General features: G+C 46.4%; 2 protein-coding genes across 3 annotated transcripts; one reads left to right on the top strand and one right to left on the bottom strand.

Moving 5' to 3' along the window:
* Nucleotides 1–5181: 5181 nt before the first annotated feature.
* LOC101780233 lies at nucleotides 5182–6971 on the top strand. Its single transcript, XM_004978871.2, has one exon. It carries the CDS (start codon nucleotides 5565–5567, stop codon nucleotides 6654–6656), a length of 1092 nt encoding a protein of 363 aa, XP_004978928.1. The 5' UTR covers nucleotides 5182–5564; the 3' UTR covers nucleotides 6657–6971.
* A 189-nt stretch (nucleotides 6972–7160) lies between these two features.
* On the bottom strand, nucleotides 7161–12832 carry LOC101779824. Of its 2 annotated transcripts, none has more exons than XM_022829118.1 (7): nucleotides 12391–12832; nucleotides 11513–12175; nucleotides 10184–10536; nucleotides 9383–9594; nucleotides 8059–8315; nucleotides 7806–7984; nucleotides 7161–7727 (listed from the first exon to the last, which is right to left on the bottom strand). In XM_022829118.1, exons 1-7 carry the CDS (start codon nucleotides 12647–12649, stop codon nucleotides 7647–7649), a joined length of 2004 nt encoding a protein of 667 aa, XP_022684853.1. In that variant the 5' UTR covers nucleotides 12650–12832; the 3' UTR covers nucleotides 7161–7646. The 2 variants fall into 2 exon arrangements, with proteins under 2 accessions (XP_022684853.1, XP_004978927.1); XM_004978870.4 differs by having other exon boundaries at nucleotides 11501–12175; nucleotides 12391–12829.
* Between the last annotated feature and the right edge of the window lie 3423 nt (nucleotides 12833–16255).

Here is a 16255-nt window from a genome sequence, read left to right as displayed (position 1 = left end):
GTCGGGTACAGCGACAGCGACCACGCCGGCGACATCGACACCAGCAAGAGCACGAGCGGGATTCTCTTCTTCCTCGGCAAGTGCCTCGTTAGCTGGCAGTCGGTCAAGCAGCAGGTGGTGGCGCTGTCCAGTTGCGAGGCCGGGTACATAGCGGCCTCCACTGCTTCGACTCAGGCGCTTTGGCTTGCCCGACTGCTCGGTGATCTCCTTGGCAGAGACACTATAGCGGTGGAGCTCAGGGTGGACAGCAAGTCCGCTCTGGCCCTGGCAAAGAATCCCGTTTTCCATGAGCGGAGCAAGCACATCCGGGTGAGGTACCACTTCATCCGAGGCTGCTTGGAGGAACGAAGTATCAAGGCGAGCTACATCAATACCAAGGATCAGCTTGTGGACCTATTCACCAAGCCCCTTGGGAGGATCAAGTTCCTTGAGCTCTGTTCCCGAACTGGGAGGGTCCAACGTTCCCACAAGATGACGCACAAGGCTTAGGGGGAGAATGCTGGATAAGTCTTGGCTTCCTTGTGGGGTTGCTGGACAGTAGGTACTGCTGTCCTCCTTGTTGACTGGAGGAGGACAGTGGGGTACTGCTGGTCCTTTGTTGACTGAAGGAGGACAGTGGGGCTGCAGCATATGCTTGCTGAAGCACCACTTTTGTTGACTACTTTTAGGGTAGGACAGTCCTAGGCATCTTAGACTAGATAGGACAACATCAAAAGGTATCTTAGACTAGCATATGCCTTGATGCTTGGCTGGTTGGCTGCTTGGCCAGCTATAAATATGTATCCCCAACCCTTGGTTGGACATGGTATTGTAGAAAGAAAACCCAGAAAATTGCCAACTCTTCCTAGTGCCATCCTCTCGATGAGAGTTATAGTTCAGATCCTAACACGCTCAAATTCAAACAATTCGTTAATTTTGTTTTCATATTCGCATTTGAGGGTATCTAAATATTTATTTTTGTATTTATATTATGATATAGATAGTAATTAATGTGAAAAATGGATTGTTCTATTCAAATTTGTCCCATTTCCGCTCCTAGGTGGGAAGTCAGGACTCAGGAGCGGATCTACAGCCTCAAGGCCTTGTTCGGCACCACAGGATTGGTGCCAGATCTGGTTTCGATCCTGGCCAGGATCGAGTGGATCCTGGTTTGTCACTGAAATCTGGTGATTAATCATTCCTCCCCAGGATCAAAATCATTGATTCAAAAGCAGTGTTCGGCTGAAGAGGAAAGAAAACAAGGATAAACACATAGCTGTACTTGACTGTAGGCAATGAACATCCAGAAAACTAAGTTCATGACTGCAAGCAATTCAGAAAACAATGACTGTAATGTATGTTTAATCAACATCCAGAACATCAGGTTGACTGTACGAACATCCAGAAAACGTAGCAAAACAGTGACTCTATATAGCAGAACATCAAGTTGCCGAGTTTTCTGAAGCCATCTGAACAAAAGAAGACAAGCTGATTCTCAAGTTCTGCTCCCATGTTCTTCTCTATGGTCCTTGTGCGTCAGCATCTTGGTAAACTAACGCCTCAGCATCTAAAATCGCAAGAGAATAAGTAAAACATTGAGTTACAGTTACACTTTTGTGAATAACAAAAGAGAGCAAACAATCAGTTACAAGATCAGAAGGGTAAAACGAAATCCTTTGGTCAACAAACAAACTGTACAAATGCATACTATCTTGGATATAATGATGAAGAAAGTATGGCAAAAGTAACAGAACTAGAACTGGAGTAGGTTGTCACTTGTCAGATAATAAAGATGCTAAATTATGTGAAAACAGTTTCGTTCCAAAGGAAATTGATCAGCATATAGGCATGGAAAGATACTCAACGTTTTGTTAACTAACTAATCATCAGGAATGTTTGATAAAAATAACTAATCATCAGTGAGTACTGAGACTGCAGCAAGACAACTGCATAGATCGCCAGTTCTTGCTCTAGTAGTACAAGATAAGGGGCATCATTTTGTGAGGACATCATCAACTTAATCATTTCATTATTCTTCTTTTTGTGAGGACATCATGTGATTATTCTGCAGCATAAAGGAACCCAAAAGGAGTCACCCTGATCCTATAACTGTCTGATAAGGCATATCTGATAGAAGTTGCCAATGAATTATCCTGATTCTATAACTGTCTGACCAAAGCTATCATCCGAAGACTCTGAACTGCAAATCATGAATCATGATTTTATAGTACTATTCTACAAAGATATGAACTTAAAAGAAAAAACAATCAGTTATAGGCCTATCCACTATCCTTTTCAGGGGTCCTATAACTGTTGGTACTGCTGTTACTAAGGACATGTACTATAACAGTACTATAAATGTCGAAATGTAAACAAACTGAAGAAAACAAATCTAATATAAATGCATAATGAAAGCTATCAAGCAAAGAGAGTCAATACCTGCTAGGCCATCTCATTCCTGAGTCAAATCAAAGCAGATTCTTGATCTTCTTCAAGAAACAAGAAAAGGTATTCATTAAGCACTACTGAAAAGAACTGTGCAACAACTGAAAAAGAACTACTGAAAAAATCTATACTGTCAAAAAACAGTAATGCACTCCTCATATTTTAGGATATGTACTGTCAAAAGAGTAATGCACTCCTATCATATTTTAGGATATGTACTGTCAAAAGGCAGCTAAAACATGGTCATATTTTAGGCAAAATCTGTTGATGCTACTAGGTAAACAAGCATTCACTCCTATCATTTTAGGCAAACAAGCAATGCACTACTATTTCATGGTCTCAAAATTTAGCAGTAGAAACTAGAAACTGTTGCTGCTAAAAAGACGAGAGAAAAAAAACTTAGCTTACAAGAAGGAAATCTAATGTGACAATGCCAATCAGAGGTGTCATGTAATCAGAGATAGATGAATGTCCACTAGTGAAAAACTATGCAAAATTAATCTCACTAAATTGTTGCTACACTAGTGCACGAGATTGATTCCAACTAGTAGCAAGATATAACATATGAGGAGTTTGTTCAGTTAGAAAAATCATCTCATGTAATCAACTAAAGTTGCAGAACAGAAACCAAATGTAACTGGAAATGTTCCAGCCATTTCATAAAAAAAAGAAACAGAGCCATAGACGCAATGCCAAGGCCAACAAAGTTAGGATCGATGTGCTGAACTCAAGGCAACCATGTGTTGAATGCTATTGAGATTGAAAATAGAAGACTGAAGGTCGATCTAAAACAGAAGACTGATGTTAGGATAGTATATACACACTATTTTCTCCTTAACATTCAGTTTAAGCAAGAGGTCAAATATACTTGAAATAGTACACACTACACAGTGATTGCTGGATATAGCAGTTCTAGCTCCTAAAGATATCCATGAGAAAAGAACAAATCATTTAAACCTTTGAGTTCATAGGTCAGAATGCAATACCTTTGAGATCATTTAAACCTCCATTTCCCAGCAGAAAAAAGAACCTATCATTCAACTGCTATGCCAATGTACCACCTCAGACATTTCACAAATACAGGATGCCAGCAATTGCGCTTCTCGAATAATCAACAACAAATCAGTGGTGACTACTCAATAATCGCCAATAGATTCACCAAGTTTCAAGTTTCAGACTCTCTCGTTCCCAAGTTCGTGCTTTCTCGTCATAAATAGGGGGGAATCATCCAACCGAGATCTAGAATCGAACGGATCGAGCACCACAAAATACAAGCAACTAATCTATCCGGCTAGCACATGCACCTGATCAACCAATTGATGAAACAAGAAACCTAGGGTGATGGCCCGGGAGCAAGAAACCTAGGGCGAGAGGGAGAGAAGAGAAGGCCACGGCTTACTGACGAGAAGGTGGTGGTCGCTGTCGCGGTGGTGGCCGTCGAAGATGTGCCACGCCACCACACCGCCACCTCTCACTGCCGCCTCGTCGCCTCGCACGCTGCTAGCGGAGCGTCCACCTCCTCGCATCGCGTGGCTAGGAACCGATCCGGGGGGGATGAGGTGGGGATTGATTCCGGACCGTGGAAGGAAGGGTTGAAATCGTTCCGACCTAGGTTTGGTTCCGGGCTAAGCCAACCGAACAACAATTCTTATGTTGGATCATATTCCATCTGGGCCGTTCCAATCCGTTCAGATCGGGCTGCATTCCAGGCCATTCCGGCCAAACCGAACGGGCTCTAAAGGGGGATCTCCATTGAAACCAAAGGAAGAAGAGGAGGAGGAGAAAAGTAAAACACAGCTGCAGATTCGTATCCCGGAGACTCACCTGACGTAGGGCTTGTATCAATCGGAAGGTAATTTAATTTCTGAGTTTGACAATAAACATTAATTCTTTTGCTGCCGGGTTTTAGGGTGCACGCGTGCACAAATAGGAGGTCACGACACAGGGACTTGCAGGTATGTCCTTTAACTTGCCGAGTTGGGGCAAGCTTATCACGGCCATTGGACGACGGCTCTGACTTTCTGAACCCTGGTTGCCCGCAACTCTAAAACTCCACATCTCTCTTTCTGGCCGTTGTTATCAGTCTCTATATTTTACTCCAAGTGACACCTCAGTTAGTCTTACACTCTTACTGCAGGCTATTAATAGCACATGCAAGTATGGCATCCTAAAAAGAGTGTATTCAAAAGCAGCTAACTTTGTACATTAAATTAAGGGGGAATTTGTTCTGATTGGTTGTATGAACATAGTATCACCGGATTCATAAAAAAATGAGCGGTCAAAATTAATTCTGTATAAAAACCACGTCGATGTACAAAATGTAATAGTATATGAAAAGAGGGCGCATGAAGAGAAGTCTATGGAGGGTAGGCTTTAGTCAACTTCATTTGCAAGGGGAAAAAAAGAATAATGTTTCGATGAAAAGAAGATGATTAAAGGGTGATACTTGCATTATTGGAAGCAAAACCTAACGATCACTGTATGACAAAGACATTGCAGAGACACGATCGATTCTCAAGTTTCGATCACTACTAAATCCCGCAGACAATCGCAACATCAAAGTGCATCCATGGGGCCCCTCTCAGCGACAGCCCTACACTTTCACTACTCCCCTTCTCAAAATCCCAATCCATCCAACACAAAGGGCCCCATCCAAAGCATATCCTTACAAGTCAATCCATATCCTAATCAGTTGCCACATCCACATCATCTCAACAGACCTCAGACCTGTCCAGACTCTCCAGAACCCAGGCCAAAACCATAAGGCTGGTTTGGTTTGGTTGGTGAGTTTTGTCCAGACACCCAACCTCCTCTTGACAACCATGCATGCCAAAGACCAAGGAACAAGCCCAAGCAAAGCAACTAAGCAAGCCATGTCAGTTGTCAGGTGCATAGAATAGTATGCCAATTAATCCTCTTGCTTCACTCAACTTCCTTTCCTCCCTCCCCTCCCCTTTGAAATAACCTTCCCTACTCCTTCAAGAAACCTATCATACCATCCATTTGCAAACACAGATTGAATTTCACTTCCACACACCATGCATGTGTAGTACAAAACACATGAACACAAACAAGTGGATATGGATTAAGCCTGCAAGCATTATTTCTTGGTTAGTTGTTTGATTCCTCTGGCGTCGTCCATGCATGGGCAATTGAGCATGAGGATGAGGTGTCTCAGGCCGAGCGGTCGCCGGCGATGCCCGCTTCTCGGCGGCGACACCGCCGCCTTCTGCGCGTCGCTCGTCGAGGGGATGGCGCACCTCGAGAGCACGCTGGAGGTTGATAATGGCGTCGGCGGCGGCGCCGGTGTGGGGTCGGGGTCGGTGTCCATGCGGTGGTGCGCGGACGCCATGCGGCTGGTGAAGCGGATGCAGCGCGAGATGCTGGCCATCTTCAGGAAGGCCGACGTGCCGGCGGCGGCCGCCGGCGGCGGCGGCTGGTTCGAGCACTACATGCAGGAGACCGCGGCGCTGCTCGACTTCCTCAACGCGTTCAAGGCTGCCGTCTCGCGGATGCACCGCTACTGCATAGTCGTCGACTTCGCGGCGCAGGTCGGCCGCGCCGCCGGGGGCGACGGCGGCGGCGCCGCGGCCGCGGCCTCGCTCGTCGTCGAGAGCGCCGCCGCCACCCCTCGCACTGCGGAGGAGCCGGGCCAGGCGGCGTCATCGGCCGCCGCCGCCGTCCGCGACAAGATCGCGGACGCGAAGGCGGCGGTGGCCGAGGCGGAACGGCTGGAGAGGACGATCATCTCTGCTGGCGCCGGCGGGGACGCCGGCGGCATGGTCATCGTTACGCTCGTCGCCAAGATCACGACGTCCGTCCTGTCCATGTTCGTGCTCCAGGCTCTGACCTCCCCTAGCTCCCTCGACGCCGGCGGCGTGCAACCCGCTCTTGCGTCCTCCGCCGTTGACGTGCCGGAGCTGGAACCGTGGCGTGAGTCGCTGTCGCTGATCCACGACCGGTTCCCGAGCCGGGCGACCGTCGCGGAGCACGAGAAGGTAGCCACGGTGGTCCGGGACCTGGTCAACGGCAAGGACGACGGCGGAGGCCGCCATGGTAGTCATCAGCAAGACGAGCTGGCGAGGGGCCATGTGGAGCTGCTGAGAGCACGGTCAGGGGAGCTCAGGGAAGAGGTGGAGATGTTCGACTGCGTTCTTGACGAAGTGTTTGATGAGGTGATCAGGGGCAGGAATGAGATGCTTGGGATCCTCAGAGACAAGGCTCTAACCTAACCATTGATGAGGTGAGTTTTAGATTAGCCTCTGGATCAATTGATGGATTAACCTTGTGCAGCTGGAAGATCTTCAGAAGTAATGTTGGGTTCATGCTGATTTCTGTTTGATCAGTTGGGTTTGTTTTGCAAATGGTGTAGATATGTAAATTGTGTTAGTGTCCACGTGTGTATGTAGATGTGCAGATGTTTATTTTTTATTTTTCATACCCCTTTGGTTTCAACTTGTATTATTGACAGTGTTTAACAAGAGCAAATTCTTTGTATGCACCGCTGAATACTTGTAAAAAATCCAATCTCAGGCCCCGCTAGGAAAGTCCGGACCTACGTGCCATTGAGACCACCAGTGTCATACAATGGTTACTCTGAACTCAGTACTTGGCAATTCCATTGTTTATTTCACATATGCAAGGGTTGCAATTGGATAAGCATACATAGCACGTTTCATATTTCAATTTTCACATATAAGGTTGTGTTAAGTGAAAAGAGGTTCAGAGATCAAACATACACAGGAAGTGTGAAGATTTAATAAAATCAGGCCAAAAATCGGTGACCTGCTATCCAGGAGGAAATTACATAGTGCAGTTCCCTGTTGTATTGTACATTTCAGTAAGGCCACATAGGATTAGAGGAGAATCATGGCCTCACTAAAGAGTCCTACAATTGTGTTTACACCGTGCATGACCTATCAGGGAAGTTCATGTCTACACATAACTTCCCCAGATCACCCATGGACCACATTTTCCGAAAGAATAAACAGAACTTTACGGAGAACAGAGAGAACCAAACTACTAGAAACTCCTAGTCCGCCTTTGTCAACTGCAAAAATGAAAGGCAGGAACTGGCCTGCAGGATTGGACAGTAACAAGGGTAGGATCACTTGCATTATGTAAAGTATAAACTCCTCGACATGGACAGCCTTGTGAATAGCTGAGCTATATCAAAAGTACAGTCCCTGATCTCCCTTTCTTCCGCCCCTATCAAGTATGTGTCATCTTGTTAGCTGTGGACCACTGTGTCTCTCTTCTGATCGATGATGGAATAGCTTTGCTATCGATCGCCTCTCACAATCCTGAAAATCACAAAAAAATTAAAAAAATGATTGAGACTTGTAATCATCAAACTAGATATGATTGCCCACTGTACCCACCTTAAACATATTGAGGCGAAATGGCTTGTCAGGATTCGTCCTTCGAAGTTTTAAGTATGTGTATGCAAAGCTGAGTTGGTCCCGAGGTGTGAAGCGGTCAACCTCATTGTACCACAGGCAAGAGAATAAGTTGGACATTGGTGTGTGTTCTCTCACGATAAAAGAGCCTTCAGGGACATCTGTAGTAAGTAAAAATTGTTAGGTCAACATAACTCAGACAGTAGTATTAATACTAGCAGGTAAATGAACATACAGCTCGGAAGCAGCTTGTTGGGATCTGATGGGTTGAACCTTGTCAGTCCATCTGCTTGGTAAAACTCAAATTGCTGATCAATGATTGTATGATTGAACTTATTCAGCTTTTTGTTCTGTGCTACTTCCTCCCAAACACAATGCCGATCATAGTGATTGGAAATAGCATATTCATAACCATGCCGCCAAAGAAAATATTCTAGGATAAGGATAGGATCAGTTTGCAGCCGCAGTTTGCTGTCTAGCCAAATTGAGAACCTGATACAAGTAATAATGTACTTAGATCGCAAAATTGCTGCAGATGGTAAATAAAAAAATAAATTAAAGACCAAGTGCAACTGATAGGTGCAGGATTTAAAATTGAGCATAAGCCCCAAATAGCCTCTTTTAATTATTATAATCTGAACGAGCATAGTGGTATTTCCATAATGTGAATATTTAATTACAGCTGCATATTTTTCCGATTCAAAATTTATTCATGTTTCCTATACAAAATATGCATGTTTCTCCAAATATCTCATAGAATGACAATGGCTATTCATAAACATTTAGGCTATGATGCACGGATACTTCCGAAGGTTCACGTATCTGTATCCGTATCGGTGTTTTTTAAAAAATGGCGTATCTGTATCCGTATCAGAGCATCCGTGTAACATAGCATTCAAGATTAAATATCCTAAAAGTTGAATCAAGAACATTTCTCAATAAACTTGATTACTAGTCTAAACTCAAAACCAATAGAAATATTCATGTTTCTTCATATATATCATATAATCTGTTGCTAGCACACCAGGAATAAAAATATTATACAATAAATCGTATATCTCCAAATGAGGTCAGCAGACCTGATCAACTAAAGAATTTGACAAACCAAATGGATTATAATTTTGAAAAAATAGAAATCCAGACAAACAAATGGAGACATGTGGTAACTGGTAAGTACTGCAAGTGCATTGAAATTTAGCTGACATGTGGGCCAGGAGGAAGAGCGGGCCCATATGTCAGTGACCTTCAGTGCACCTGTAGTACTGCAGAGGATGTGTCTGGTCAGGATGTGGGACTGTTGGAGTGTGTCTGCACTGCATGAAGAGGGGTGGTCTACTGGTCTGAGGGAAAGGCAGGGGGTTTGCAAAAAACCTGTTTTTTTTCTCTTAAAAAGATGACATGCATGAACATATATAAACCATGGCACTAAAATGTGTGTCAACCAAAAAGGGGCTCATTTCAAGAGCATAAGGTTAGAATTTGAGAAACTCACTGCAAACTGGATATTTCAAGAAAAGACCATGAGAATGTATGCTAATCAGAGAGAAACTCACTCTTACCTTGAAGATGGGAATAGCCTATGTGCCAAAAATTTTGGTATTTTCCCCACCCTACGCATGTCATTATACGGCATGTTCTTAATCAATATGATCTTCCATATACCGATGAAACCCATATTGTCCATCTTTTGGCCTTCAGATTCTAAAGTTTGCAATGTCACTTCATCCAAAAACATAGCAAAGCAAACTGTCTTCTTTGAGAGGCTTGTAATCTGCAAAGATATCATTCATAAGACATTTCCACAAGATGTTTCAGGATTCTGCAAGTTGTGATATAAATTCCAAAACAGAACCTTCAGAAGCATCTTAAAAATTATGGTATCTTTGGAATGACACAAAGGAAATATCAGCAGCTATTTAACTGACATATTAGAGAATGTGGTTATGGTCAAAAGAAAAGGTGCAAAAGGGAGCTGTTGATTGTGTATTATATATCCAAATTAAAAGATTTAATGGCAGATGCAGTTAGCACAATACTACAGAAGAAGTTGCATTTCGTAGCCCTATTATCTCCAGTGCAGGTTTCTTATGTCTGCCTCTGAAAATAGAAAGCCATAAAAGTAATGCTCTAGTTTAAAGAACCTATATGCTATAGTACTAGAACCATGTACACTGCAAAGTGAAGCCAAGCAGTATCTAACTTTCTGAGACAAGGCTTACAAAATGGTGGTCTTTTGATGTGCCAGATTATACAGAGGAACCTAGAAACAAATTGCATAAGCTGCTGAATGCAATGCATGCAGGACATGAGAATCATAATCAATTTACTCAAGAGTTCAGAGTCCAGAAAAAATACCATACCGTTTTGCCGAATGGAGTCCTCAGGCGATCGGAATTTCCAAAGATGCAGGATGATACAGCAATGTGGCATTTGCTCATGTACTTTCGGTCATCATCTGATATATCAAAACCAGTGCTTGTACCATTTGGACTCTTAACAAAAGCACATTTCAACTGTTGGTCACGGGCTTTGTATGATTCCTCTCTTTCTTCCAGACTTTGGTGGCCAGCAAATCTCGGTTCCCAATATTCTGATCCAACAGGTTTTTCTTCAACTTCTACATATTCCAAATTAAAACTAGCAAATTTCTCATTTCTCACAGGCTCCACAAGTTGAGCAGTGGAGTTCAGAAACTTCATTTCACAAGTTGAACCTGTTAAGTTTATCCCAAAATGATTAGATAACAACTACAAACAATATGCTACTTACTCCAGTCACAAGAAGTGTGACGTTTTAAGTTGCACGCTATCAAACTATCCAAAAATTAACAATCAACATCTTTTTACATATTAATGCTGAACATTTGAAAATGATGAGTATGTTTTTGTTGAAAAATAGTTTCATAATGTTATATATTTTCTTATACTTCACATGTGTCGATGAACATTTTGGAACCATGAAGATTGTCAGAAACAACTCTCTTTTGTGACCGGAGGGAGTGATGGTTTCCCTTATCAAATTTAGCAAACATATTCATAAACCTCACCATGAAGCTCAGAATTATTGATTTGGGCATGCATGAGATACTTAAATAAATGCATCATGATATCATCATGCTGTGAACATGCTCATACAACACCAGTTCCATGTATGTAAATAGTTAGATGGAGATGGTGAGCTGCAGAGGGATGAGGGATAGTTTCCACACAGTTCTTAGGTTTCCATATCCAGCAAATCATGAATATGTTGTGACACCATAATACTAATTGGCAGTCAAATACCAGGGATCCAAATAATCGACTCATGTTATTCGTGTTGCAAGACACACATCCTCACTAGGTAGAATATGCATGTTCTTCATGCTCTAAGATGCTGGCAGCTACTAGGTGCTGCTGCAACTATTTTTAAAAAGAAGAATTTGTGTTTCTAGATAATATCTTACTAGTCGCTGGAGAAAAAGGTGAATATAAAACAAGTTTTAACCTTATTAACAACATAGAATTACCAAAGAGCTATATAAACATATTAGAGGGAAAGAAGAAAAAAATGCAAAAGTTTGAGTTATCGCTAGTGCCTCATTGGAATCAAAATGGCTAACAAGTAGAAGTATAACATCAGATTTCAAAATTCACAATGCGGAGCTACAGCATTTAAACTTCAAAAGAGAGACAACTCACCAGACTTCTTACGTTTAGATTTCTTCTTGGACCCATGTTTCTTATCGCTAGTTCCTGAAACCTTCTTTTTGTCCATGGAATTAACATCATGGCTATCAACAACCCCAGCACCTGTTTCTGTGTGCCTCTCAACGGCAACCTCGTCCTTCTCAGCACTTTCATGACTGCCATCACCAAGCTTCCTCCCACCATCAGCTGAATGCAGGTGAGAATCCTCTAAATCATCCTGTGTATCAATTCCATCATCATACTCATCATCTGGGTCAACCTCCCTCACCCCTGTTCCTGCCGCACCCATGGCTGCCGCCTCATACTGTTCCAGCTCCTTTCTGCCCCCCTCATTGTACAAGGTCCCTCCTTTCCCACCTTCAGCCACCTCCGGAACATCCTTTGCGGCGGTCTCCAAAGTCAATCCTTTATCCTCAACACCTGCCTCGGCTGTCACACCTTTATCGCCGCTGCCGCCAGCATCGGTGGCAGTTCCACTTCCACCCGAGATCTTCTCCTTCTCGTCCTCCGTGTAGTCCTCGTCGCGGCGCCGATCGTCCCGGTCCCAGTACCTGGAGTCCCGCGCGCTACGGCCGCCCCCACCGTGCCCGAACTTGAGCTCCTTCCAGCTCTTGCTCTGGTTCCACTCCGGCAAGCTCTCCTCGCTGCCCGAATCTTTGCTGATCTCTGCAGAAACACAAGACGGCAAGGCAACCAAGCGGAGAAATTTTCAAATCAAGCACCCAATGGTAGGTTCATCAAAACGCGAAATTGGATCAGGAACCCTCGGGCGGGGAATCGAATCGCGCCGCGGACGAACCCGGGGGCGTGCCAAAGATGCCATTTTTGGGGAGAAGAAGCGGGGAAAAACGGGGCGAGCGTGTGTCAGGAGCCCAACCAACCTGAGGAGCCGCGCGAGATGCGGCGGGAGAGGAGGAACACGGCGGCGAGGAGGAGGAGCGCGGCGGCGACGGCGACGGCCGCGGCCGGCGAGCGGCGGCGAGGCGCGGGCTTCCCGGGGCGGCGGATCCGGGAGGCGGGCTTGGAGGGGGCGTGGTGGGTGGGCCGGTGCCAGTCGGGGAGCCCCTGGTGGTGGTGTCCGCCGCCGCCGCCGCGGGAGTCGGAGAAGCCGCCGCCGTACTGCTGCCTGTACTGCGCCATCAGGGGCCGCGGCGGGGACGGCGGCCGTGCTCGACGGCGGCCACCAGCACCATGAACGGCAGAGGGGAGCCGGGGAGGGGAGGAGAACGGAAAGCGAGGGGCTTTCTTGTAATTCCGGCGGGGATTTGGTTGGGGGGAGTTGGTTAATTGCACGTGATGATGGCGAGGATTAGGAGCGGCGGCGAGAGACTATTGGAGTCACCGTCACGGCCGTCTCAAAGAGTCATATGGGGGGTTTGGTGAGATGGGGAGGACATTTGAGCCGACATGCTAGTACCCCTACCATGTTACCTTGCATTCATCTTGGAGGTACTCAACGCAGGAGTTTTATCGCAAAATAATAGTGCGTGTACATATAATGATTGCTGCATATGAACATGTACATTGGGACACGAAATTTTAAGATCAAAATTCAAATTCATTTGCGAGACGGATCAAGATACTGACCGGTTTGACAAGTGGATCTCGTCTGACCATGGCGTGCAGGTCAAGGCATGAAGATACGTTGAGCACGAGTGTGGAGGTTGGGCGAATGGATTCTGCCCGGATATTATGGGATATTTGTTGTAAACCGATTCAGATTGCTTTCCATGTATTAACTAGGATTAAATCCTATCCGATTGCAACCCTAAGTCGTCAGCCTATATAAGGCGACCAGGGATGCCTCCCGAGGGCATCTCAACTCTCCACATACCATACCAACAATACAATCCACCAAACACAGAACGTAAAATATTACTCTTCGGAGGTCCGAACCTGTCTAAACATGTTACCATTCGAGTTCTTGATCTCACAATCTCCCCCGCCTATAAATCTACCACTTGGGTAACCCCTGGTGGACTGCTAGTCACCAAATCCGAAAGTTTGTGAGCTATGGAATTTGATAATTCACAGAGAAAATGGTAAAAAAAAAAGATGGAATTGTTTCATTTTCTATTTCTTCGCTGTTTTGACATTGTAGATGAATTGGTGACATAAAATTCCAAGACAAAATTCAACTTCGTATATTAGGAATAAGTATGAGGACCTCGCGCCACCACCGTTCTCCCTAGTGCGGCCGCCGCCGACGAGGCACAGGGTGTGTGGCGCGGGGGAGGCGACAGTTGCAGAGCAGTCTGTAGTCCATGTCGGTGAGGACTACCGGTAGCCATGTCAGGATATCCTCAAACAACATGTTGTGTTGTTGTCGTCGAGGCGTGGCGACGCTCGGCGCGCCACTCTCTAGTGCTCCTCCTCTCTTCATCCCCGTTCTCGAATGGTGACCGACGTCTTTGTCTTCATGAGTATGTCCTCTCGTTCCATGTACAATTAGCGTGCATTACACCGACGTGAATGGATTTTTCGAGGTGCCACGCGTAGGTAATTTTATAATTGGAAAAAGTCCAAATTACTCCCCCAATGCATAGTCAAAGTTTGGATAATCCCCTAAAATATTTTTTATTTCACTTTACCTACTATGTTATGTCATTCGGTTCAATTTACCTCTTAACACAATTTATTTTTTTATTTCTCCATGCACAAGTAGAGTCTTACGTTAAAATTATGCAAGATGATAGCATACATCATAAGACATACTAGCAAAATATATCATGAACTTTTTTGTCATTATTTCGATACGATAGGATTGAATATTTTTTGTCATCATTGAGATACAAAATATATGAAATTTAATGTTGAAAAATTCACAATATATTTTTCAAAATAGATTTTGATGTCCACTGCCACCCTAAAAAATCTCAAATTAAAATTCAACTACAACTTGTGTAGGGAGGGAAAAAAAAGACAAATTTGCTAACCAAATATCATAGTGCAGGGATAAAGAAAAAAATAGTTTAAAAGGTTATATGGACTTTCGCTATACTAATCTGAACTTTTTTTTCCTTTACGATTCAATTGCAGTTTTATCATTAGCTACAACAGGTCATCATGTAGCAATTAACATTAGCCACAACGTCGTCATCGGGTACTTTTGTGCAATAGCAACGTATTTTTTTTAAAAAAACACATTACAAAGAAGGTTTTTATGTACACGCATGCTGCACATTTATTCTTGCAAACGCATGCATGCATAATCTACCCTTAGATCATTCTCGGTGAAGTTTTATGGGCAATAAATTAGCTACCATTTAGGCAATTTTGATGATATGGCATACTATTTATGAAGTAAGAGAGAAAACTAATTTCATGGGATGAAGTCATGTGTACACCGTTTGCAACACAGCTTCACTACGGGAGACAGGAACATTGCCGAGTGCCTGGGGCACTCGGCAAAGCCCCAAAACACTCGGCGAACCCTTTGCCGAGTGTAACACTCGGCAATGGGCACACGGCAAAAAACCTACCGGCAAACAAACTTTGCCGAGTGTTTTTTGCCGGGCACCTGGCAAAAGCTTTGCCGAGTGCCCAAAAAACACTCGGCAACAATTTCACAAAAAAAATAAAAAAACAGTCGCTGGCCGCCGCCGCCGCCACTGCCGGCCACCACCACCGCCACTGCCGGCCACCACCACCGCCGCTGCCGCCACTGCCGGCCACACGCCGCCGCCGTCACTGGCCCAAGCCGTCCACGCGTGACGTTGCATGCGTCTTGTACGTCATCGATCTCTGCAACTAACCGCGATGCATGGCGGCGTACAGGCTTACCGACGGTATACTCCATGACGACGGTGACGGTGAGCATGGCCCAGAGGGTGGAGAGCCCCCAGTTGTTGAAGATGGGGCAGACGTAGTAGAGCACGGACACTAGCGTGAGCGCCAGCCCGACCTTGAACGAGTGCACCACCCGTCGGGGATCGTCCGTCGCGATCTTGGCCAGCTTCTTGCCGAGCCCGGCGAGGGCTCCCCAGCCTTGCCCAGCGCTGAGAGGAGCCCCTCCGCGCACCTCACCAGGAACTCGACTTAGCCGCCGGTGCCGCCGCCGCCGGTCGTCACCGCCTGCTGAACCTCCATGGCAGGCATCACCCTCCACCTGGCCCGCGCCGCCATCTCCCTCCCCTCCATGGATCTCGCCGTGCCACCGCCGTCTCCCTCCCCCGACCCGTGCCACCGCTGTCCCCTCTGCCCCTTCCCACGCGCGCCGCCGTCTTCCTCCCTCGGCCCGCGCCGCCACCGTCCCCTCCGCCCCTGCCCACGCGTGCCGCCGTCTCCCTCCCCGTCCTTAGATCTCGCCATTGGGGGAGGGAGGGAGGGGCGGCCCGGGCCGCCGGATGTCGCCGGTGGGGAGGGGGCGGCCGGAGAGGGAGGGGGGGAGAAGGAGGGGGCCGGCGCCCGGATCTCGCCGGTGAGAGGGAGAAGGAGGGGTCGCCGCTCGGATCTTGCCGAGGAGGGGCGCGGGGAGGGGGCGGCCGCTGGGGGAAGGAGTGGCGGCCGCCCACCGCCAGATCCGGCCCCGGGAGGCCACCATGGCCCCAGCCCACCATCGCCTCCGCCGGATCCGGCCCCGAGGGGCCACCACGTGCCCCCGCCCACCATGGCCTCCGCCGGATCCGGCCTCGAGGGGCGGCGCGGCGAAGGGGAGGGAGGGGAGGGGCCCGCCGGAGGAGAGGGGAGGGGGCCGGGGCCACCCTGGGTCCGCCGGAGAGAGGGAGGGGAGGGGGCCGGGGGGGC

This window comes from Setaria italica, chromosome VIII (assembly GCF_000263155.2).
Source record: "Setaria italica strain Yugu1 chromosome VIII, Setaria_italica_v2.0, whole genome shotgun sequence".
NCBI lineage: Eukaryota > Viridiplantae > Streptophyta > Magnoliopsida > Poales > Poaceae > Setaria > Setaria italica.
The sequence above is the reverse complement of the archived record's forward strand: the minus strand, read 5'-3'. Positions and strand labels throughout refer to the sequence as shown.